This window comes from Pantherophis guttatus, chromosome 2, assembly GCF_059756535.1.
Source record: "Pantherophis guttatus breed Tessera chromosome 2, ASM5975653v1, whole genome shotgun sequence".
Lineage (NCBI taxonomy): Eukaryota > Metazoa > Chordata > Lepidosauria > Squamata > Colubridae > Pantherophis > Pantherophis guttatus.
The window spans coordinates 66675945-66701107 of record NC_142064.1 but is presented as its reverse complement, the minus strand read 5'-3'; the positions used below and the strand labels follow the sequence as shown (position 1 = coordinate 66701107).

At 39.4% G+C, this 25163-nt stretch overlaps 1 protein-coding gene and 1 long non-coding RNA gene across 2 annotated transcripts in view; one reads left to right on the top strand and one right to left on the bottom strand.

Annotated features, from left to right (window-relative positions):
- Positions 1 to 16996, bottom strand: part of LOC117661417 (guanine nucleotide-binding protein G(q) subunit alpha) — a 115029-nt gene extending 98033 nt beyond the window's left edge. Inside the window, exon 1 of the mRNA XM_034410191.3 lies at positions 15884 to 16996. Coding sequence (XP_034266082.1) covers positions 15884 to 16019 — 136 coding nt within the window. The 5' untranslated portion in view covers positions 16020 to 16996. The remainder of the gene's footprint in view (positions 1 to 15883) is intronic.
- On the top strand, positions 16944 to 18779 carry LOC117661420 (uncharacterized). Its single transcript, XR_015732236.1, has 2 exons — positions 16944 to 16997; positions 17527 to 18779. It is a non-coding gene; the product is annotated as an uncharacterized LOC117661420 (long non-coding RNA).
- Positions 18780 to 25163: the final 6384 nt, after the last annotated feature.

Genomic DNA, 25163 nt, shown 5'->3' with positions numbered 1-25163 from the left:
ACAGTTAAATAGATAACGAGAGAGGAGGATACAAAGACATTACACTTCATTGACTGTAAACGATTCCTTGGATATACAGATATTGCCAGAATGTGAGACATATTACAGTTAAGGGATACACCAGAAAGTCTAATCATTCTTCTGAAGAAACTTCTAAATAAACAAGAAACAAACATAAAATTGAATTTGAAGAAACAGTGTTCAGAATACAGAAAAAAAGTAAAACAAGAATGTGCAGTGCTCATAACTTTGTTTAACTTGTATATGTCTTATGGTCCTTCAACTCAATTTTGATTCCTGGTAACGATTAGGTCCATGCATTTTTTTTGGCAATAATTTTGAAAGTAGTTTGCCTTCTCCCTAGGGCTGAGAGGAAATGTATGAGTGTATACATTGCTAAATTATCCATCTTTGTTAACCATGTGTGCAATGTAATTTCATTAATTTATATACTACAAGACCTCTTATTCCATATTTCCAATGAAAAAAGATTCTCAGTAATACATTTTCCTTTCTAACATATAATGGCAAGATATTACATGGAACATTTCTTACAATTTCACATATAAATTCGACAACACTTTGTGATTTCTTCCCTCAAACCTACATAGCTACATAGAATATAGGTGGAGATGGGAACCATATGCAGTAAAGTCATGAATTTCAGTGTTCTGATTTGGTTTATATGCTGGTCCACGTCAACTTTTAGCAGCCACGTAAATAGAATATCTTTGGACCGATTTCTGATTTAGCAGATTTCAAAAGCAAATGTGTCATTAAATATTACCAAACAAATTAATGCTCCATTAAAAAGCTATTCTTCGGTAAAGGGTCAAAAAGGAGGCACACTCCAGTAGGCATGTTTAGTAACTAATCATGGTTTCCAGGAGTTAGTAAGCCTCAGCTTTCTGTTTTCTGTTGCACTTCCTTTTGTATGTCCTGCCAAGCAAAGCTTTTTCAAGCGTGGATCAAAGTGGAATCTTTCCTGTTTGAGCACTTAGACCAATCCCACTGTTTTAAATCAAGCAACTACAGTATGTTACAGTTCGTCATCTGACACCACCCGCTGTGCTGCTGTGAAAACAATGATCTCTGCTTCCTATTCTGTAGATGAAAAATCTTCAAAACCATGGCATCAATTTAAATTTCTGGATGTCACTTGCTGTTTCATTTTTGTGGATTCTTAGCTGATAGGATAATAATTTCTTTTACAGCAAAATCTTCAAACTGTAACTATAAACTAATCCACTGTTTACAGGGTAGAACTGCAAATCAGCACAAAGGAAGCAAAATAAAGTAACATGCTAAAACATAACAATCTAAATATAACAAACAGTAGAATAATACTAATACTAATTTTTTAAAAGCTTGCCAAGCTATTCCACCTCTTTTACATGGATAATATGAAGCTGAAAGGAAAATACCATGTGAAATAGACACCATTAGTATATACAGCCAAAATACTGCAATGGATTTAGGATAGGGCAAATGTGCTATCCTTACTATCAATGTGTGTGTGTGTGTGTGTGAGAGAGAGAGAGAGAGAGAGAGAGAGAGAGAGAGAGAGAAAATGGAAGGAATCAAGATAGCTCAATGGAAATAATATCAAGAGTTTGGATGAAGATGATTACCTCAAACACTTGGGCATTCTTCAAGCTGACAAGATCAAGCATATTGAAGTCAAGAAGAAAGTTGATCATGAGAGGGAAGATGATCTTAAAATCCAAACTCAGTGGTGGAAATACCACCAAGGAATGAACACTGGGTAAGAGCTGAGGTGGCGCAGTGGTTAGAATGCAGTACTGCAGGCTACTTCTGCTGACTGCCGACTGCCAGCAGTTCAAGTCTCACCCGCTCAAGGTCAGTCTTCCATTCTTCCACAAAATGAGGACCCAGACTGTTGGGAGCAATATGCTGACTCTGTAAACTTCTTAGAGAGGGCTGTAAAGCACTGGAAGTGGTATTAGATATACAGCTGGAATTGTGAACTGGACTCGAGCAGAACTAAAAGCCCTGGATAGGAAGACCAGAAAAATAATGACAATAAATCATGCCCTTCATCCACACAGTAACAATGATATACCAGTACTCTATTTACCAAGGAGCACAGGTGGGTGTGGAATGTTCCAAGTATACCAGGCAGTTGAAGAAGAAAAAAGGGAATTGGAAGAATAACTGAAGGTCACCGAAGAAGATTTATGAAAACTAGAGAGACCAAACTGGCCCATAAGTAAGACTAACTGAGGAATAGAAAAGAGATATGGCAAAGGACATTAAAAAATCAAAAACAAAAACTTAAGAGGCAAAGCAGATAACAAGACTTGGCAATAGTTAACAGTAGGAAAGTTGAAGAGAGAAGCAGAGGGGCTAATTTTGGCTGCACAATACCAAGCTTTAAGAACAAATGCATACAAAGCCAGAATTGAAAAGACAGCAACAGACCACAAATGCTGACTCTGCAAAGAAGTTGAAGAAACAGTGGATCACCTGGTTAGCTGCTGCAAGAAGATCACACAAACTGATTACAAACAATGTCATAACAAAGTAGTAATAATGGTGCACTGGAAGATCTTAAAGAAATACCATTTGTCTGCAAGCAAGAACAGGTAGATCACAAAATAGATAAAGTAATAGAACATGAAGAAGTAAAGATGCTCTGGGGCTTTAGAATTAAAACAGACAAGCACCTGGCACATAACACCCCAGACTTAATAAGATAAAGTCTGGATAGTGGACATGGCAGTGCCTGGAGACAGCAGAACAAAATCACAAAATGCAAAGACCTGCAAAAAGAAGTAGAACAACTGTAGCAAAAGAAAGCAAAGATAGTACCAATAGTAATACTGAAGGTGCCTTGGATGCAATCCCAAAATACCTGAAGCACCATAAACATTAACAAAATCACCATCAATTAATTGCAAAAGGCATCTTTACTTGGAACAATCTGCAATCAACATCATCAAGCAATATCTGTCTACCACAAGTCTTTGGGAGACACTCAATTAAGGGGGTAAAATGCCAAATCCAACCTAAACATCTGGCTCACTGTGGGATCAATCACAATAAGCATAAAAATGTGATAGGATAATCAATCAAGAAGTTAATGCATAATAGGAATTATAGTATACTTTATCTTTAAAAATGTATGATAAAATAAATTCAGTAATGGCCACAATACAGAAACTAATTTTATAATAAATTATTAATAAAATATTAACATATTAATATTTTTTCTACAAATGCAACCCCCCTCCTCCCGAATGATATATTAATTCCAAAGTCTATGAAAGATACACCAGCCTAAACTTCTTTCAAGACATCTAAAAATGAAATAAAGCATTATTTTTTCTTCCTCCTGACCCAATAGGACCTGGCAGGACTTGAATACAAAAATGCCTTCGTTGCTGAACATACATAAACTTTCTTATTTGACTTCAACTGATCTTCAGTTACCTGCTCTGTTAACACCATGTATCATAAGATATAATTTCATTAAAGACAAACCTAAATTATATAGAAGTATTGCCTTTATCAAATAAGAATATTCTTGGGTCATGAAAACTATATTATTTTATACTGACTATTCCCAACCCCCACCCCAGAAATGATTGCATCTTTGCAAGGTTTAATATTTACTTTAACATTGGCCTTATAGTTTAATGCAGGAGTTTAATCTTAATAGTTTAATCTTGGCAACTTCAAAACTCATGGACTTCAATTCTCAGAATTCTGGCTGAGGAATTTTGGGTGTTGAAATACACAAGTGGAGTTGAAGTTCTCAGTGGTGCATACTATAACCAAAAATCTCTCCCTAATATCATCTATATCAGGGATGTCAAACTCAAGGCCCGTGGGTGCTTAGATCTGGCCTGCGGGGCCACCCTGGAAACAGTAAAGGACGCAGTGTCTCTGCCAGCAAAAACAGAGCTCAGGAGGTTACACAGGCGGCCCTCCTGAGATCCATTTTCACTGGCAGAGGGTTGCAGGAGGCTGTCGCAGCCAATAATGGAGCTCAGGAGCCTGTTTTCGCTGTTAAGAGTGCTCAAGCCACCACAGGGGCCCCCAACATGAGTAACGTCAAGCTGGCCATGCCTATCTTGGCCATGCCCAACCTGGCCCCTCTGAGGTCAAACACAACCCTGATGTGCCCCTCAATGAACTCAAGTTTGATACCCTTGATCTATAGTCTTTCTTGGTACAAATACAGTATACAGTAGATTCTTTCTTTTGTGTACACTAACTTATAGTAATTAATAGTAACATTTTTTGTCACTTTGAGTCACTCTTGACTCCTGATGACGCCTGGACATGTCCCTAGAGAAGTTTTTTGACAAGATTTTCGGAAGTGGTTTGCCACTACTTTCTTCCCAGTCTGAGCAAGAATGACTGATCCACAGACACTGAGCTGGCTTATGTCAACTAGCTCTAGAAACTAGAACTCATGATCTTTTAGTTTCTAGCCTTTGGCCTTAACCACTACTGGCGCTTCAAAACATTAACTTATTGGTGTATATATGAATGCCAGGCATATATATGAATGCTCTCAGTTGTAGAAATAAATTTCTACAGCCAATGTAGTTTCCAGGCATTCTTTCCAAATATGATCCTTGCCAGATGTAATCCTCAACACCCATGACCTAATCGCGTATTATGCATTTTGAACTCCAATACAAGGAATCATGCAGTTGAGGATTTTATGCTGTTTTAAATTTAACTAGATTAGGTGCATGTAAAAAATTTTGCCACTTCATATAACATGCAAAATATGGAAGAGTGATGGAAATAAAATGAAACTCAGTTAAACTAAGGACTGCTGTATTTATTTATGCAGATATATGAGAACAATATAAAAGGTTTAGCTGAGAAACACTAGACAACGATGAAACGTCAACACACATTGCCTTGTTACTGACTCAGTTTTATCAACACAAAATAGTTTAAGAGGAAATGTTGCTGATACATAGTATAACTCTAAGGGTTTTTGAATGAACAATGTAATCCTTTACAGTGAATTTGTATCCCAAGATTAAAACAGAACCATAATATTTATGGAAAAATCATTGGAAATATTACCTAAGTTATTTATTGACTGTAAAAGTAGGAATGCGATCTGTAGATCCTAATAAGATTCTTCATGAGATTTTTTATCAACTATTTGGGGAAAATTGATACATCTTTACTGAAATCCTAAGGGAATAGATGCACATCTTTCAGTCTTACTAGCACATTAAAAATATCTTTTTCTTTTAGTAAGTCTTTAAAAAACATAAACACTCATAGTCAACATGCATTTTCAGATGCATAATGTAAAAAACAGGGATTTATGATAAAGCTCCCAGTAACCAACAATGTAATGTGTAAACTGTGAACTTGTAAAGCTTTTTTAAAGGTAAAGGTTCCCCTCGCACATATGTGCTAGTCCAGTGATGGCTAACCTTTTTGCTGTTGCGTGCCAAAAGCGAGGCGAGTGTGGGGGGTCACCTGTGTGTGTGCCCACACCCATAATTCAATGCACCCCGCGCATGCATGCACACCCGCCCCCTTGCACTCCCCCCACTTTTGGCACACAATGGCACGATGGGCCCGGTAGGCCCGTTTTTCGCCCTCCCCAGGCTCCAGAGGTTTCTTGGAGCCTTAGAAGGGTGAAAACAGCCTTTCCCACCCTTCCAGAGGCTAGAAACAGCCCATTTCCTGACTTCCAGTGGGCCCAAAAGGCTAGAAAATCAGCTGGCTGGCGCGCGCATGCACACTGGAGCTGAACTAGGGCAAAGCTTGCGTGCCCACAGATATGGCTCCACATGCCACCTGTGGCACGCGTGCCATAGGTTCGCCATCATGGTGCTAGTCGTTCCTGATTCTAGGGGGCAGTGCTCCCTAGAGTCTCCGTTTCAAAGTCGAAGAGCCAGTACTGTCCGAAGACGTCTCCGTGGTCATGTGGCCAGCATGACTAAACACCAAAGGCACAAAGAACGCTGTTACCTTCCCACCAAAGGTGGTCCCTAGTTTTCTACATGCATTTTTTATCTGCTTTTGAACTGCTAGGTTGGCAGAAGCTGGGACAAGTAATGGGAGCTCACCCCGTTACGCAGCACTAGGGATTCAAACTGCTGAACTTTTCTACTGTAATTCTTTCCAAACAATTTCCAAAATGCAGCCAAGTTCCAAGTGATTTTCTGATCATCACTGATCTTGAGTAGGCTAGTTCTAAAATCTCTATTTTTTTTCTAACACCAATTAATCTTTATACACAACTAAATATCTATTGCTTCTTCAAATTTCAGCCCATTCTGTATCTACATTTATACTTTTCCCATCCTACTCTGACATACATGTAGAATTCACTTTGGATTGTGTTCCAAGTCAGTGGACAATTATTACTTTCTTATTCTGTGTGTGTGTGTGTGTGTGTGTGTGTGTGTGTGTGTGTGTGTGTGACAGTGTGACTAGATTAGTGGACCAAGGGATTGCTATGGATGTAGTGTACTTAAGACTTCAGTAAGGCATTTGATAAAGTAAGTGATAGCCTCCTTGATATAAAACTTAAATAATATGGGATGGATTATGTCAGTATCAGATGAATTCAGCTGGCTGAACAACTGTAGCCATTACTTAATGAGTCTATGTCCACAGCGAGGGAGGTAAGCAGTGAATATCACAGAAAGGTTCTATCTTGGGTTCAATACTCTTCAGCATTAAATATTTAAATAAGAGAATACAAAAGATGCTCATACAATCTGTTAATTACACAAAGCTAGGGAGATTTGTAACATCCCAGAATCTTGGTTCAAGATTCAAGTCTTGATAGACCAACACTAAGCTCTATCTAATATAATGTTCAATGGTAAAAAATGTAAGGTTCTGCACTTCAGGCAGGAAAAAACAGACACATAGGTACAAACTAAATGGTACATGACTTAGCAGTAATGCTTGTGAAAACATTATGGGAGTCTTGGTGGACTTGAACCAGAAATATGCTGCACTGTGAAAAGAGCCAATGCAGTTTAAGGCTGTATCAATAGAGATATAAGGCCCAAGGAAGTGACAGTATTGCATTATGTTACACAGGTCAGATCACACCTAGAATAATGTTCTCAGTTCTCACTGCCACATTACAAAAAGGACATTGAGAAAGTGATTAATAGTTGGGAGAGGAGAGCAACAAGAATGGCAAGAGGCTTGGAGACTAAATCCTACAAAAAGCTGAAGAACCTAAGAACAAAAGGCTAAAGGGAGACAGGATAGCAGTCTTCCAATACATGGGAAGAAGGTGTAGATTTATTCTCCAGAGTACCTAAGATTAAGGTAAGAACCAAATGCTGGAATACGGACAGAGAGAGATTGAAAATTAAAATTAGAATAGATTTCCTGACTATGGGAACTATTGAGCAGTGAAATAGTCTGCTTTCTGAAGTTGTGGAAGCAACACCACTAAAGGTGACGATTGAACAGGCATTTGTTCAGAATGATACAACATGAGGATTCCTGCACTGGGCAAGGGGTGACTCTCAGGATGACCTTCAAAGTCCTTTCCAATTCTATGATGCTATGAACTGTTAACTCAGGCCAAATTCATATGGATTATTTGTTATATGTGAGGAGGAAAAGCACAGGAAAAAAGCTAGCTGTAGCACATACGAGGGAAGCAAAATATTCGGCAGGACAGGCAGAGTTTGAGATACCAGAAATGGGTAGAAATGGTGGGATAAGGCCCAGAATGGAAATGCAGAGATGAAGAGGAGAAAGGTGTCATCAAATAAAGACAAAATGCATGGTGAGCAGAATTTTGATAAGGCACAGATCATCCGACATGGACAAATGTGCAATGAAAAACTAAACAGCAGCAGTGAAAACATCAGAAGATAGGTTTCAGTGAAGGGAAATAGCTTGAGGGATAACATTACTGTCTGTGACTGTTTAATAGGGGGTGGAAGGGAGTAAGAAGGGGCAGCTTTAGAGGAAAACAGGAGATGGGATCCAAGGAGTTCAGGTAATAGGGAGTGGTAATGAATGGGAATAATGGAGAGGGTGAATGTGTGCTGTAATGTTTGAAACAGGCATCTTACTGTAAGGAGTTTTAAGCAATCAAGTGAAATATTGCCTCTTTGGAGACCTCACATTGGCTGGGAGGAGTCATAGAAAGCTAAATTGACATAAGTTTATCAAGAACAAATAAATTAATAAACAATAATGCTATAGAATTTACATTTTACATTTTTAACTATGACATATTTTCACTTTTAAGATGATGGAACATAACATGCTGAAATAAGTCAAATGTAGGGTAAGGAATGGCAGAAGCTGGGGGTGGAGTGACAAGATGGAGCAGCCTAGTATCCCTGTGTGGCCACAACTCCAATCCCCCTTTGAAGTGCCACTGAGCCCCAAGTACTGACCGCTAGTTGAGAAGGTCCCTATACATAGGCCCTTAGCAATAAATCAGAGCTGGTGATAAGAACAGCACAAAATATCATGGGCTGTCCCCTGACCTTACTAGACGAAATCGCTAGGACTCGATGTCTTAGCAGGGTGAAGAAAATCCTTAGGGACAATTCACACCCTGGTCAGCACTTCTTTACTCTCCTACCATTGGGCAGGAGATATAGAAGCATAGCCAGTTGAATGAAAGGCTGAAAAATAGCTTCTACCTGTGGGCTGTCAGACTTCTGAATGCAACATAACACTGTAACTACTTAGTATGATAGACTTGCAGGGCCAGCACAACGTGCAACATGTCTACACTGGTGTAATATAATATTACATATATTATATGCACATATATGTATAAAGGATTGTGTATCTGTTAGTATGATCTATTGGGTTAGGGTTTTTTCTTCTTCTTTCACTTATGAGTCATTGAGATGTATTTTGTGTTGTGGGGGGATACACTAAGGGAGGCTCATCCAATCTCATTGTACACATGTTGTGCATTGACAATAAAGGTTTGAATTGAATTGGTCTTTCATGCCTGACATTAACTGAGCTAACTAAAAGAGCCTCGGTGGTGCAGCAGACTAAGTGCTGTTAAGTGCTAGCACTTAGCTGCCAGCTGCCTGCAATTAGTGTGAGTTCAAATCTCACCAGGCTCAAGATTGACTCAGCCTTCCATCCTTTCGAGGTAGGTAAATTGAGGACCCGGATTGTGGGGGCAATAAGCCAGCTTTGTATAGAACAACACCGCTTGGGGGGGGAGCCCTAATAAGCAGGTATATACATAAAAAGTATGCAGGCTATTGCTATAATGCATTGTAAGCCGTCCTGAGTCTACGGAGAAGGGCGGCATATAAATTGGACTAATAAATAAATAAATAATAAAAAATAATTTTTAAAAGATTTTATTAGGCAAAAAAAATCATGTATGCATGCATGTATGTATTATTCTTAATGCAGTTTTCCCTGGATATTTAAATTAGGGTTCACGTCTACTACAAATAATCCACTATGTGTTTTGTACTTAAAGAGTTCAACTAAATCAAATCAAATGTCCCTTTAATCCAATATGGAGTTCCTTATAGGGACCAACCAAATATTTCTACAACCCTTCAATCAAAATATAAAAGCATTGGATAATAACACAGGAAATATAACCTGATATTATATTATTTATTCAACAGTGAATCTGTCTAATGCAAAAAAAGTTAGAAGAAATTAAGGCGATATCTTTGTTTGCAAATGAATAATTGTTTTTTTCTCTTACTGAGATCTATAATGTATACTTTAACGTGTATAGATACTTTAACATATTGTAATTAGAATATATTTATTATAAGAGTAACTATTTACTAGTTATTACTAGCCCTGGAAGATATTGCTCTAAGTGTCTACTCAGACCATTTTAAAGAAGAAAATACTAAGAATATTGTAATATCATCTGATCACTAGATTGTATGTCAGGACTTGTATCAATATAAAGAAGTGTTGCAAAGTAATTTATGTATTTTTTTAAATTAACATTCTATTATTTGGTGGAATCAAAAAATGTTGTAAATACTTACTGTTATTTCCTAAGTGCCATAAAATTAAAAAAATGAAACCGAATATTCTAGGTCTAATGTTGATTTTATTTCATTGTTCAGTAGTTCTTACTTGATTATTTGGTAATATAGGAAAGGGTATTTTTGTTGTTTTATCATAGTTTTTACAGGTAGTCCTCTACTTACAACAGTTCATTTACTGACCATTCAAAGTTACAATGGCAATGTAAAAAGTGATTGATGACTGTTTTTACAGAGAGTTTTTACAGACACTTACAACTATTGTAGCATCTCCATGGTCATGTGATCAAAACTGAGATACTTGGCAACTGACTCTTATTTATGATGGTGCAGTCCTGGGGTCATGTGATTACCTTTTGTGACCTTCTTCCAAGCAAAATCAGTGGGGAAGCTAGATTAACTTAACCACGTTACTTACTTACTAAATGTAGTGATTTACTGAATAATTGGGGCAACCAAGATTATAAAAGGGGGCAAAATTCATTTAACAATTGTCTCACTTAGCAATTGAAATTTTGGCTCAATTGTAGTTGTAAGTTGAGGAATACTTGTATTTACAAAAAGTGAGACTCTCAGAGCATGGTTTTATGGATCATTCATGCAGATAGGGCCAATTTGTTCCTTTTCTTAATAAAGGAGAAGAGTTCTGTATTTCTCTAGTTCCTGCAATTAGTTATGCCATAAAATTTTTCCATTTTCCAAATAAATTTCAACAATGCAATCCTGAAACAGGGATGTACCTACAAACAGCTCAGGAGTATGCCCAACGTAAAAAAATCACCATAAACAAAATTGGAATAGCAGCAATAAATACATTAGTTGCAGAACAGCTGTCTCCTTTGCTGAACAAGGTGATGTAGCCTTTTCAAATTGCTGTATTAGCAAGGAATTTTAGAAATTGTAGTCTATATATCTGGGGCGCAAGAGATTGGAAGAAGCTGATTTACAGACAGAGCTTTTGAAACAAGCCATTAGCTTGGTTCCTGAAGGCTGGCTCATTATTCTATTATTTGGAAGGTGTCAAAGTGGAATTATGAGGTCAATAATGAAGGGCAAGTATCTATTTGTAAACCAAAAGTTATGGAACTGGAAGATGTAGATATCTTCTAAATTGACGATATGAGTTACCAGAATGAATGGAGTCAATAAATCAAAGAATTTCATCGAGAAATCTTTTTTATTTTCATCAATATAAAAAGTATCCTGAATGTGTCCAATAATCCAATGGCAAAAGGCTGCATTAATATAGGGTACAACAATGTTTTTTTCTGATTGGAATACTAGTAAAAGATTTCTGTAACTCGAGTCTAACTATATATTAACAAAAGCACTTTGATTTATATTCCTCTCCATAGTGCTTTACAGCACTGAGTAGTTTACGGTGTTAGCATATTTCCCCCAACAATCTGGGATTTCATTTTACCAACCTCAGAAGGACAAAAGGCTAACTCAACCTTGAGTCAGTCAGGATCGAACTCCTGGCTGTGGGCAGAGTTAGCTTGCAATATCGTATTTTAACCACTGCACCTCCATGGCTTTGAACTGACATGTTTCATCAGAAATGTTACAACCGGAAATGTAAATAAATTAAACAAGTTATTTATTTCATTTGTAGGGCCTAATTTTTTGTTTTGCACAATAAAATACTTGATATCCTACAAAATTAGGTTTGATGGCAGCTGTCTGAAACTTAAATTTAACTTTTAAAACCCTTGAAGTTAGGACTTGACTATCCAAGAATCTGACTGTTGCTTTCTTCTTCTAATATTATTAATGTTATTACAGTATCTCATCTGATTTTTAAAAATTTCCTAAAAGATTTTCCAAATACTCACTGAACCCATTTGTCCAGAGCTTTTCTCTTATGTTGTTCTCCAAGTACAAAATGTACTTCATCCAGGAATCTCTTAGTGGTAAGACATGCCACTAATGTTCCTTTTAAATAATATTTAAATTCTAGTGTTCTAATATCAAAGTTTTATTTCAAATTATTTATACAATGGTTTGGCAAATGGTTTGTTCTTGGCAAAAAGGTTCCAAAATATTAATAAACTAATTATTCAGATTATAGGATTTATATAATGCATTTTAAATGGGGCCCTAATGGTGCTTTTCACATTAAGGATCTACACCAGTTCAGCTTCAACAAAGATCTATTACTGTACAAGCTGTTCTCAGACCATCATTCTTGGATTCTTAATATTTCAGTTGCGAGTCTGCAGACTGCTGTCATCTCTGAAACATTAGCCACATTTTTCTATTTATTTTGTCCTGAATTTCAAGCTGACTTTTCTTATGTTTTTGTATACTGGAAGATTTGCATATTACTTTGCAAACTCTATTTGGCTTAATAAAGGCCAAAGGCCATTCCCCTTATCATGGATTGCTTTTAAAAAAAATAATAAAAAACATACAGTTCAATAGCCTTTACTTTCAATGATCAGATGCTTTCAAGAAACTGGGTACATATTTTATAAAAACTTCATTTCAAGGTATGGTTCCATGTATATAAAATCTGTTGGGTGCAGTACCACCTGACTTTGGCTTATGTAAAAAAACTTAAAGCAGACTGCTTGTATTCAGAGATGAGAGACTACCAGGAAATCCCAGGGCTATAGGCTAATCTGGGGAGTAAAAATAATTCAAGATGACAATACAGTGCAACATAACTTCCATACTATTGTCAAGGAAAAAAACCATGGATGTGTTCACATAACATCATGAGTAGAACCTGACTAAATAAAATCATTATTTTTTTAACAATGAAGAGTATAATAGACTCAATAAAACGGCTTTTCTTTCTTTTTATGATCTATGTTCCTTCTGAATGTGGATCACGATATCAATAGCATTTTTTTTAAATGTTGTTTCAACTCCCCACTTTACTTTATAGTTCTGCTATTGCTTGATAACTCCCCATCCAATTAATGGACTATGTTTGATCCCACTTAGCTTATTAAGACTGCCCAGGGTCAGTTAGGTGCTACCATTTAGCTTCAGTAAGTTGAACGAGAAAATAAATATTGGAAACAAATGATAAATAAACATACCTTTATTAAATGATAACTGGAATATAGTGAATAAAATCCACGTCAAATGCAGCAGATAAATAACATTAAGGAAAGGGTAATTTTGGCTTACTCTCCAATCCTAGAACATCTACTTGGAGTTGAGGGAAGCCTTTTTTAATTTCTGCAAAGTTGTTCTCAGATTAACATGTCTAAAATCATTCTGACACACAGGCCAAAAACAGAGTGAATATTGTATGTTCTGTTTTAAATCCAGCAGGCCAAAATGTTTTCAGATGTTTGAAGAAACCCTCAAGAAAAAATTCAAATTTTCTGTTCCTCACAAAAAATCTGAGAGATTTCTGAGTTTTTAAAGGAGCTCATTACAGTTCTAAATTTACTTGCAATTTATTGAATGTCAACTCCATTTTTGTAACTACCAGTTTGCTGATGATAGTTTTAATCTACCAACCTTTGGAAAGCTTAATTGGAAAGCTCTATACACACATAATTGAAATGCTCATAGGAAGGTTGGTGGGTTTGAACAGTGCATTTGTCAGCTTTTAGAAAAAACCCCAAGAAAACTAATATACTATAAGAATTTGGCTCCATGCATCCGTTTTAAGACCCATTCCTAGTGGCAACTGATATATTTCTAAATGAGGCACACTATTATAGAGTCAAGTTTTTAACTAGCATAGCAATATGGATATTATTCTAAAGAACAAAACTCCTTATGTTCACAATGAAAACAAAAAATCTATTTATATATCAAATCATCTGAGTTTATTAATAATAAAAAACAGACACTCAGAGACATCTGATTTTGTTATAAGACATCCTTGACATATATATATATATGGTATGGGTTAATTCCTCAGCTATGGGTAAACATTAACACTCATAAGGAAGTTAACGAGTTTCCAAATGGACTTTCTACACATCCCCTTTTTCTCGAATCTGAAATTGTACCTAAAGACTATATTTTTAATAAATCTACAACCAAAGAACAAATTATCTGATAATATTGATCTGCATTCCTGAACTTGGCATCCTCCAGACATGTTGGGATTGTAATGTCCAAAATCCACGGACACTCAACAAATTTTGAGAGTTGTAGTATCATCACAACTGAAGGCATCAGCTCTGAGAAGGCTGGTGTGGACTGGTAAAGAGTAGAACAGTAACTTGCCCCAAAGGTGTTATATTCTTTCTGGATCTTCTTGTGACAATACAAGAATACAACTTCTTTATTTCAAGTCTGCTTGTTCTTGACAAGACTGAGTCAATGGAGCCCAAACAGCAAAGATCCTTTTCTTTGCACTATTCTTTTTCTATACATAACAATATGAACTACACAGCAGAACTTACATAAGAAAAGACATTTATGTTGCTGAGCAGCTCCTGAATACACAATCTGTTTTCTCCGTATCCACCATTTTTAATTTTTCTTAATGGAAAACGCCCCTAAGACTGAAGAATCATTTCTGGGTACAAAACAGAGGCAAGCTTCAATAAAGCCACAAGCTCTTTGTGAGGTTCACACATGGCAGTCAGTTTTATAACACCACGCCTTCCAAGCAAACAGTGCTGCAGACATTTTTTTGCAAGCCATTACTCCTAGTCACAGCCTCCCCCTTTGAATCAATTACGATGCCACAGCATGACATACATACCCTCACCAAATGGACAATGTATTTCTATCTCCCATGTGTCTTTAATTTAGGAGGTGGGTTGAATCCCCAAATGGCAACAGCTCCACATGTTCCTATTCTCACACCTATCTAGCTCACTGATTATAGGTGTTCCTGATCCAAAACCTTCATCTTTCTGTACCAATAAGATTCCCTGTTCACAGCCAGCCTCTGGCAGAAGGCTGGATCCAGACCCTTGCTTGCCTTCCACCTAATCTGTGTTCAGATCCTGCTGCCTTTCAAGAAAAGCCACAGCTCCAGGGCAGAGGAAGGAAGGACTCCAGCCTTCCTGAGGTGGGAGCACATACTCAGAATCCTGCAGCCTGAAATCCTGTCCCCATCAATCCTAGAAGGCAGCTCCTTCAGTCCAGATCATTATTTCGGGTCAGGCTTGCCAAAGGCGGGTTGGGGGTTGTGTTTTTCCCTCTGTTCGCATTCCCACAACAGGCGTTTGCCGCCCATCTCTGCCTGAAGCTCGGCATCTTGCTCTACTTCTCCTCTCTCCCTTTTCACCCAACCTCGCCTCTTTCTCTCCATTTTCGGGAAGGCGTCCACTCCACACGAAACCACCCACAGCAAGCACAAGCAGCCATTCGACTCGTTGCAGACACGCTGCTTGCTAGGAAAGGCGAGAGGAGACGGCGGGCAAACGCCAGGAGAGGAAAAGGGCCAAGGAGGCTAAGGCAAGGCATCCCAGCATCTACACACCTCGCTCCTACGCCCAAGATAACGCATCTCGTTATGGATGGAGATGGCACAATCCCATTGCAAAAATAAAAATAGGGGGGGGGGAAATCAAAGAAGCGGCAAGGGGTTGCAATTCTCCCCTTACGGTCCCTCATCAGCCTGCCATTTGAACACACCTTTCACGCCAACAGACCCAAGTTCTGATTTCCTACAGCAGCAGCTGGCTTGGCTGCAACCACAATGTGCACAACTGCACGGGAATAAATCCAAATACCATACGGCAATTATCCTTCTGAGCGCTCTCGTGTGCACACACACACACACACCAGCACACCCAGGATCACCCCTTTTTTCTAGGGTTCCTAAACTCCTCCGGCGCATTTATGCCGTCCCCCTCTTTCGCCTGGGACGAAGCAAGATTGGCATGGGGGGGGGAGGAAGGGGAAGGGGGGGGGAAGCAGCTTCCCAAAATGGGGTGACGGCGCCGGGGGCTAAGTCTTACCCAGCAGGAGCAGCTTGAGTTCTCGGCGGGCGTCCCGCTTGTCTCGGCGGAGCTGCCTCTCGATCTCATCGTTGATCCGCCTGGCTTCCTTGGCTTCCTCGCTCAGGCAGCACGCCATGATGGACTCCAGAGTCATTCTTCCGAGCTGGTTCAGGCGCAGCCCCCCCCACCCCCCGAAAACACGCAGACCCCGAGCCACAAAGCCGCGAGCGCCAGAAAGCCCTCCCGCTCCTCAGTCGGAGCGCCCCTCCCGTCGGCAGGCGCGGGCAAAGGCAAGGCGAGCCCCGGGGAGAACTCTGGCTGCTAACACGCGGAGACGCCCGGGCACCTCCGCGACGTGCCCCCCGCCCCGGGCAGGTATCCCCCACCTACAATCCCCCCAAGCCTGCCTTTGGAAACCCTGGCCGCTTCCGAGTCCTCGTCTCCCTTCAATCCTGCGCCAAACCGCGGAGAAACATCCGCCCAGGCAGAAGCAGCAGCAGCAGCAGCAAGCGCGCTGCCCGGCAGAAAGCAAAAAGCGTCCTGCTTGCAAACAACCCCGCTTTCCTACCCCTCCCTCTATTCCTGCGCTGCCGCCGCCTCTCGGCTTCCCCTCCCGACCCTCTGGCAAACCGCGCGGCTCTTCCCTTCTCCGCCTGGAAGCCTTAACGGCTGCGCCCGAAGCCGCCCTCCGCTCCGAGCCCGTCCATTTCCTTCGCTTTCTCCCCGCTTCCCCCACCCCCCCGCTGCCTTTTCCCGAACGCGGCGGCCCCCAAGCGTCCCGCGCAGGAGACACGGCTTCTGCCCTGATCCCGAGAAACCCTCCGGACTGCTTCTTGGAAAGTCAACTTCCCTCGCTAGGGAGCCTGAGGGCGAAGAGAGAGGGAGGGGGGAGAGAGAAAGAAAGAGAGAGGGGGAAAAAAAAAAGAGAGAGAGAGAGATGGCTGCGCTTGCTTGTCTTCGAAGGCGGCGGCAGCGACAGCCAGGGAGGGCCAGCTCTTCCTTTCTCGGTTCCGCCTTTCCTTTGGTGTAAGAAACGGGGGTGGGTACCGCGGGAGGCGGGGGGGGGGAGGCAGAGACTGGTGCATATACTGTGCAGCCAGACGGATTTCAGTAGCTCAGCTCTCCGGGCGTGGTAAGGCAGGAATATGGCGGATCTTTTCTCTTGCTTTCTGTTCTGCGCGCACCCCCCTCCCCCCGAAATGAAATCCCAGGGAAGTGGAAGCTTCACACCCGCCGCTTCGCACTGCAGCGCCCGCAGTCACAGAGGGAGGACCGAGCCCTTTCTCCCCACCCCCGCGAGGGGCTGCAAGTAATGCATTACTATGGACGTCGCTATTATTCTCTTAAGGGCAGGGGGCTGCCGCTTGAGAAAACTGAAAACCTTCGAATTTTACAGTTTTAAATCTCGCCTCCCCTTCTTCAGCTCTGTATTCCTTTCTCTGCCCTTTCCACGATATCGTGTGTATGGCGAACCTTCGCTTTCTCCTATTATTAAAAGGATATGGGACGCTGTTGGGAGAAAGGAGGCTTAATGGATCAGGCGAAGCTGAGATGAATTGCGTGGGGGTAAATCCGGTTCTTCAGAAATATTATGTCTGAGGTTAGAGGAGCGTCACGAAGAGAATTGCATGCTTAATTGCTGCTATTATTTTTATATTTAGATTTATATCCTACCTTTTCTGGTTCAGGCAATATGGCTAGCACTCCTACGAGGTTTCCTGACAACAACCCTGTGAGGTAGGTTGGTTGGGAAACTGAGTGACCCAAGGTTACTTGGTCTGAGCACATTCCTCAATGTTGGGAATGACAGTAATTGAACGCATTGGTTCATTATTTATTATATTTCCGCTGAGTAAAACAGAGTTTATTATCTTTAAATCACTCCACTTGCCAGATGGTGAAAGTTTAAGCCAGACCATTTCCATATCTGTTTTCCTCTACAGGGGAGTGTCGCTGAGGACCAAAGTTGTAGGTAAGGCCTACCCTGTATGCAGTTAAGATAGGTTCCTGTGTAAAAAAATCATAATAAAATAAATAGTCTGGGATTGACAAACATAAATTACTACTGGGTGGACCTAATCTGCTTTACTTTTTTCTCTTGGAAACTAGAATCCTGCAAATGACTGAATGAAGAGAACTTCAGAGTATACAAATGCTTACTTGAAGATTATGGCTCCAGAAAGAGTTGTAGCTGTTTTGATTTCCAAAATCTTGGTCTGCAAAAATTAGAGACATTAGAATAATCTTAAAACCCTCACATTGTCAACACTTAATATTGTTACAGTATAGGCACAGCAATCAAAAATTTGACACCCCTATGCAAGAAAGTGATTCTCACACAGCCAATTTTTGCAGGTGAATTACACCACTGTTTTCATGTGAAGATGCAGTATAGATGGGTCCATGAAATTGGAAGGAGTTGAGCTCAATAGGATATTTTACATTCACTTACTTAGCTTTCCAGATATTATATAATTATAATGAGGAAACTGGACTCAGTTAATTAACAATTTCATAACTTTATTTGCGTTAGAGGTAAGATAAGCATGAAAGGAACATGTATTTACAAAATATATAAAATGGGACATGCAAGATTTTTTGTTTTGTACCTATAAGAAATTGATCAAGCTTTCCTTGATTTGTGCTGTTGCTGGGCAACATCAGTGTAGAGCTGCCACTTTAGGTCTGTTCTCTAAGTGACCTGCTACTATTCTTAGACTCTAGAGTTAGTCCATAGGTTATATCTTTTTTCTTTTGTAAGAAAAAAAATGTCCAGTACCAATATATTTTTTGAAAGAGCAAGTTTAAGGAAACACTTGCATAATTTCAGGGTGACATTACAACCTGAATCTATATGAGAATTTCCATGACTACCTGCCAAAACAATTTTATTGAAATAAAATTTACTGTCATACAGTTAGAGAATCAATTCATATATATATTTACTAACAAAAGTTCAACAAAGACCACAAGTTTACATTTTATCTTCCATGTTTAAGTGCCAGACTTAAGTATAAACCATTCCCACATTATGCTAGAATAAAGGTTCAACAAATTTAGGCTTCGCCGATTCTACCCTGATGAATTATAACAAATTGGAACAAAAAGATTAGCAACGCAGCAGTGGTGATGAACAGTAGTAATAAAACTAATGATAAAAAGTATCTTCTATGTCAAATTGTGGAATCCTGAGCAAGTTATGAAAATATTTCATATTTTTGTTTGGGAAATGGGTAGTATGGCTTACATACGGTATACGGTATACATACACATATAAGAATTGAGCGTCTTCTAGTAAAAATCTTGAAAAAACAGATGGTTTATTGTGGACCTCTTAAAAGGGCACAGAACAAGGAAATAGAATGCTTACATATCTATGCAGACTCATGATTGATTATATCTTGATGTGATCTGTCCTCATTCCTGTTCTGACCATTGCAGCTTGGTCCCTGGTCATTACAGTAGCTCTACTGGTGGGAGCTGATGAGAATGGGAAACCAACAATATGAAAAGAAGACCTTTACCATTTTAAAATTTGTTACATATATTTATGATTGGTTGGCTAAAGTCCACCATTTAATCACAATGAGAAAACATCCAGAATCTAGATTCATTAAGGTTTGGTCGTAAAAAAACAATCTAATGATAACATATACAAATATTTAGTATTTTTAAGTTCTTCCTTTTTATTGAAGTATCAGTTCTTAAGGCATCTTCTCAAATCTAGGACCTCCAAATTAATACCTGCAGGGAGATTGGAATGAGATTGGAGATCTCTCTCTCTCTCTCTCCCTCTCCCTCCCTCCCTCTCCGTGTATGTATGTACACACACACACACACACACCGTATTTTTCGGAGTATAAGATGCACCGGAGTATAAGACGCATCTTAGTTTTTGGGGAGGAAAATAAGAAAAAAGAATCTGCCTACCAGGTATTCATCTGGCTAGTATCCTTAGTATGGTCAGCTTCAGCACATTTCGCTGGTTTTGAACGTGCACTCTTGCACACGCTGGGTTGGGTATAAAAAACAGCTTTTAAAGCACAGCTGATCTTTGGAGAGAGAAGTACTGAGAAAAGCAGGCAAAGCATGGAAGATTGCTTCACTCGCTAGCGCCTCGTTAGGGCTGAAAAACAGCTTCTAAAGCACAGCTGATCTTCGGAGAGAGAAGCACTGAGAAAACAGGTGAAGCACGGAAGATCTCTTCACTCACTAGTGCCTCGTTAGGGCTGAAAAACAGCTTCTAAAGCACAGCTGATCTTCGGAGAGAAGCACTGAAAAAAACAGGTGAAGCACGGAAGATCGCTTCACTTGCTAGCGCCTTGTTAGGGCTGAAAAAAGCTTCGGAGTATAAGACGAACCCAAATTTTCAGCCTCTTTTAGAGGGGGAAAAAGTGTGTGTTATACTCCGAAAAATACAGTATATAGCTGCCAGGAGACAGGAACAATTAAGAAAACAGGATTGACTTGGGAGTAAGGCTTGGAGATGATTGGCCCCTTCCAAAAGACATAAAAGAGAAGCGAATGGGATGTGAGGTTTTGCAGAAAGCAATTAGTTCATCTGGTCGGTAAAAGCTGTGGAAAAGTTTTGTTTGACTCTGTGCTAAGTTTGGCCTTGCCCTGCATGTGGCAATTAGTTCTCTGGCAGCATTCCAAGGGAGATAAGGTGAGTGTTTGTAAACACTCCCCTGCAAGACTATTTGAGAAGCCTTTCAGACTGGGAATGACAATAATTCTCAACCATGTGAATTAGAGAGGTTTGCCAAGATTAACTTTGTGCTGTTTACTTTCTAAGGAAGCCTAGGTCAGAACAATATACATATATACACACACACAATAGTTTTGATCTTCAGCTTTTCAACTAGTATTGATGCTTTTGTTTGTGATAGCAACTTAATGTGGGATATTTATGAGCAACACTTATTTTCATTGTATAAAAAAATAAAACATCACTTAGTGATTTTAGCAGCATATAGTTGTAAGAAACAATTAGGTTGATTCGCTTTCTCTGGTAAGATGTAACCATATTTAGCTTAGTTCAAAAGAAATGTGATTTCTATAAAGTTCCTAATGGGATGAATCCAAAAAACGTTTTCTGGACTCAATTTTGTTGTGTAGTTCTTTTCTATGAATCCCGCTGTGACCCGTTTTACATTTTCCCCTATATTTGCCATTCTTCCTCTTCTCATTTACTTCATTTTCTGTTCCAGATAAAAATCCTCCATGCCCTTTTTTTGTTTGTGCACTTCTTAGGTACCATGCAAACGAATTGTAAAGTATTATTTATTCCTGTAGTTATCTTCATTAAGAGTATTAAGTTTTTTCAGGGGACTCATATAAATGTGTTTTCACACAGTATTGGCAGCTATCATGTAATAGCTTGTTGTTTAGAAACAGCCTTACCATTTATGCCAAGACTAACTCTTCCTTTAGGGTCAGCTTGGGACTGCATGGCCTCCATGACAACCATAGAGATATCTCCACTAATAACTAGCCAGATACGTGAGGCAAGGCACACTCTGGATTTGTTTTTTTCCACTTCCCGGCAAGAGCTGTAAGACATTCTCTTTGGGCTGATTTGTACCACTTAAGGGTAAAAAGCTAATGTGAGGTGTAGATTAATATATTCATATTACAGAGAAGATTTGCCCTTTATTAAGAATAATTTGTTTTAAGGTATTGCTTTTCATGCAAAGTTCTTTAGATATGATGGGAACATACAATGATGCCTATTTTCATTATATTATGTCACTTTTCTTCCAATTTGCTAAACCCACTGAGTTTTATATTATTGAACTGAACACCAGATATATTGTGAACTCAATTACATAAACTCTCTAAGAGTGTGTACCAAGGGCCTTCTCCCAAGGAAGAATAATTGTGTTTTTGTACAAATGGTGGATATACGCATTCATTTTCAAGATTGACTAATGTGACATTTACTTAATAATAAATTTTCAAACTTTAGTCTTCTAAAATGGCTTGACATGGCTAGAATTGTTTAAGCATGGCTTGCTGAATATGTCACATCACATGCTAAGCTGTAATAATAGTTGGGTTCCCAGATTATAGTTTTAGCATTGAGATATTTATTTATTTATTTATTTATTTATTTATTTATTTATTTATTTATTTATTTATTTATTTATTTATTATACCGCCCTTCTCCCGCAGGACTCAGGGCGGTGCACAGCCAAAATAAAACATAGTATACAAAATTTAAAAACAATTTAAAAACAAATAATTTTGGCCCAAATAATTTAAAACAACCCAATGAACTTGGCCATTATTTTTTAATGGAAGAGTTCAGTGGAATCACAAAGAGTAGGTGCACAAATGTTTGTAATCTCTCAGTTACAGGAACATGAATACCCATAACTGCATTGGTCACTGATAGAAGGGAAACATATTCTTTTAGTAGTACAGTTGGAAGGCAATTTAGTCCACTTTTCTTCATTAAGAAACTAAACTATAGAAACAATGGTTTGTCATCATTAAGTGAATCACTATGTACATGTTAAGTGAGGACATCATGTGGTCACTATTTGCGACCTGCCAACTTTCCCAACCTTGAATAGTCCCTAGGAATGGTCAGTAAGTGAGGACCACCTGTACTTGGTCATTAATCTACTGCAAACATCAGTTGGTGCTTCTGAAAGATTTGGGCTATTGCCTACTTTTCTGTTTTCCCATTTGATTTTTATTCATATGGGTTTCAAAACTGTAGTTGGTTCTGCATATTACAGTACACCAAACTATAATGTGGTTTGTTTGATTATAGAACATGATGTCTAAACAGAACCAACTGATGGCCCAAAAGATGGAGACATTTTTTAGACTATATTTCAGATGACAAGAAGATTGCTAGGATTGCCTCTATTACTCATCCTAATTGAACTTGCAAGTAAAGTGTAGCCTACTAGACTAATCTGGAAAAAGTGTCCTCATCTTCACTCCATTTTGGTATGTTCTGACACTAGATAGAATAGGAACTTCTTTGTGAGATAGGTTTCTGGAATTTTTCTCTTTATTCATAAGATTTGTATTCTGCTTTTCTCAAATATATATCTACTCAGGACAGTTTATTATAACTAAATCACAATAGGGAATTACAATTTTATTGTTATTGCTAACCTAGTAAGTAAAAATTCTTAATTAAACCTGGTTTGCATGCCAGCAAAAGCAGATAACAGATAAAATCTTTTAGTAGGACAACCTGTTAAAAATATTAATGAAGACATGGGGACAGTTCTAAACTTCCTTTCAGCAAGTCATGTTTCTTTAGATGGGACAATGGCAGGGGTGAAATCCAACAGGTTCTGACAGGTTCTGGAGAACTGGTAGCAAAAATTTTGAGTAGTTTGGAGAACTGGCAAATACCACCTTTGGCTGGCCCCAGAGTGGGGTGGGAATGGAGATTTTTCAATATCCTTCCCTCAGGAATGGGGAGGAAATGGGGATTTTGCAGTATCCTTCCCCTGGAGTGGAGTGGGAATGGAGATTTTGCAGTATCCTTCCCCTGGAGTGGGATGGGAATGGAGATTTTGCAGTATCCTTCCCCTGGAGTGGAATGGGAATGGAGATTTTGCAGTATCCTTCCCCTGGAGTGGGATGGGAATGGAGATTTTTACAGTATCCTTCCCTCGCCCATCAAGCCACACCACGCCCACCAAGCCAAGCCCACAGAACTGGTAGTAAAAAAGTTTGGATTTTACCACTGAACAATGGGACCATTGGGACCAGGGGTGAAATGCTCCCGGTTCGAACCGGCTCGGGTGAGTAGGTAGCGATGGCGGTGGGCAGTTCGGAGAATCAGTAGCAAAAATCCCTGCCCCCACCCCCCATGCCCAGCTGAGCCGCGTGATCATCAGAGCCTGAGCCAAGTTCTGACGATCCAAGCTCTGACGATCCCAGCTGAGTTGCCTGCTAATAAGGCAACTCAGCTCGGATTGTCAGACCCATTTAAAAGAAAAAAAAGTTTCTTTTTTTCTACCCCCTCCCAGCCTCCAGCTTGCTTACCTTAGCTGCGGGTCGCAACACAATCCATTGCATCAACAAGCAACTGAATCTCCCTGCCTGCAATCAAGCTCATCGGTGAGCAGCTCTATCTGCAACTCTAAGACTTGTGGACTTCAACTCCCAGAAAAGCTGGCTGAGGAATTCTGGGAGTTGAAGTCCACAAGTCTTAAAAGTTGCCAAGGTTGGAGAGCCCTGTTCTATTGGATAAGTTTTTTCCCCCTTTGGGAGCTTTAAAAAAAATAGTTAATTGGGAGTTTTTTTAGTTGTTCTTTTTTTAGACCTAGCCATTTAAAGTTTAGGAAGTTTTAAATTTAGCTGCTTTTATATAAAAATAAAAATAAAATAATATTTGTGCAGCTTTCTGAGATTTAGTGTGTTTTTGTGGTGTTTCACTCTAACTACACAAACACACAAAATCTCAGAAAACTGTATGTGGAATTTTGTGTGTGTAAAGTGTGAAAGTTGGTTTTTTGGGCTTTTTGTGGCTGTGTGAGGTTCCTGCTTGTTGCAGGGGCCATTTTGGCTCTAGCACAGCTGCTTTTACATTGTGGGTGAGCCAGTTGTGTTGTGTTGTGTTGTGTTGTGTGTGTGTAAAGTGTGAAAGTTGTTTTTTTGGGCTTTTTGTGGCTGTATGAGGTTCCTGCTTGTTGCGGGGCCATTTTGGGTCTAGCACAGCTGCTTTTACATTGTGGATGAGCCAGTTGTGTTGTGTTTTGTAGGTTAAAAAAGGGCAAAGAAGTGACATTGACTTGGCGACGCCCACCCAGTCATCTTACCACCAAGCCCCGCCTGCTAATTAAGCCACGCCCACAGAACCGGTAGCAAAAAAATTTAGATTTCACCCCTGATTGGGACATAAAGAAGGTCTTTACTGTTTTACGTAATGAATAGGTAGGCTGTGCTGCAAAGTGGTAGGCTCTTAAGAAGAACTAAGTTTGTTCTTTATTGTTTGTTTGTTTATTTGATTTGTAAAATCAAATAAAAATCAAATAAACAAACAAACAATTGTTCTAAATATGCCCATAATTGGAATGCAAAAGATAATTATAGAATGTACAATTACAAATAGTCCTTACAAGTAGTCATACTTACGGTCTTAGATCAGAAGGGAGTCAAAATCTTGCAGCCCCTATCAAGGATTTCCTTTCTGTGCATGGAGAGGAGGGCAAATCCTTTGTCAGGCTGCAGGAACAGAACTAACCTAGCCCATTCTGGCAGCCTGACAAAGGATTTCCCTTCCATGCATGGGAACCCTCTGGCAGGTAACCCTTTTACTCAC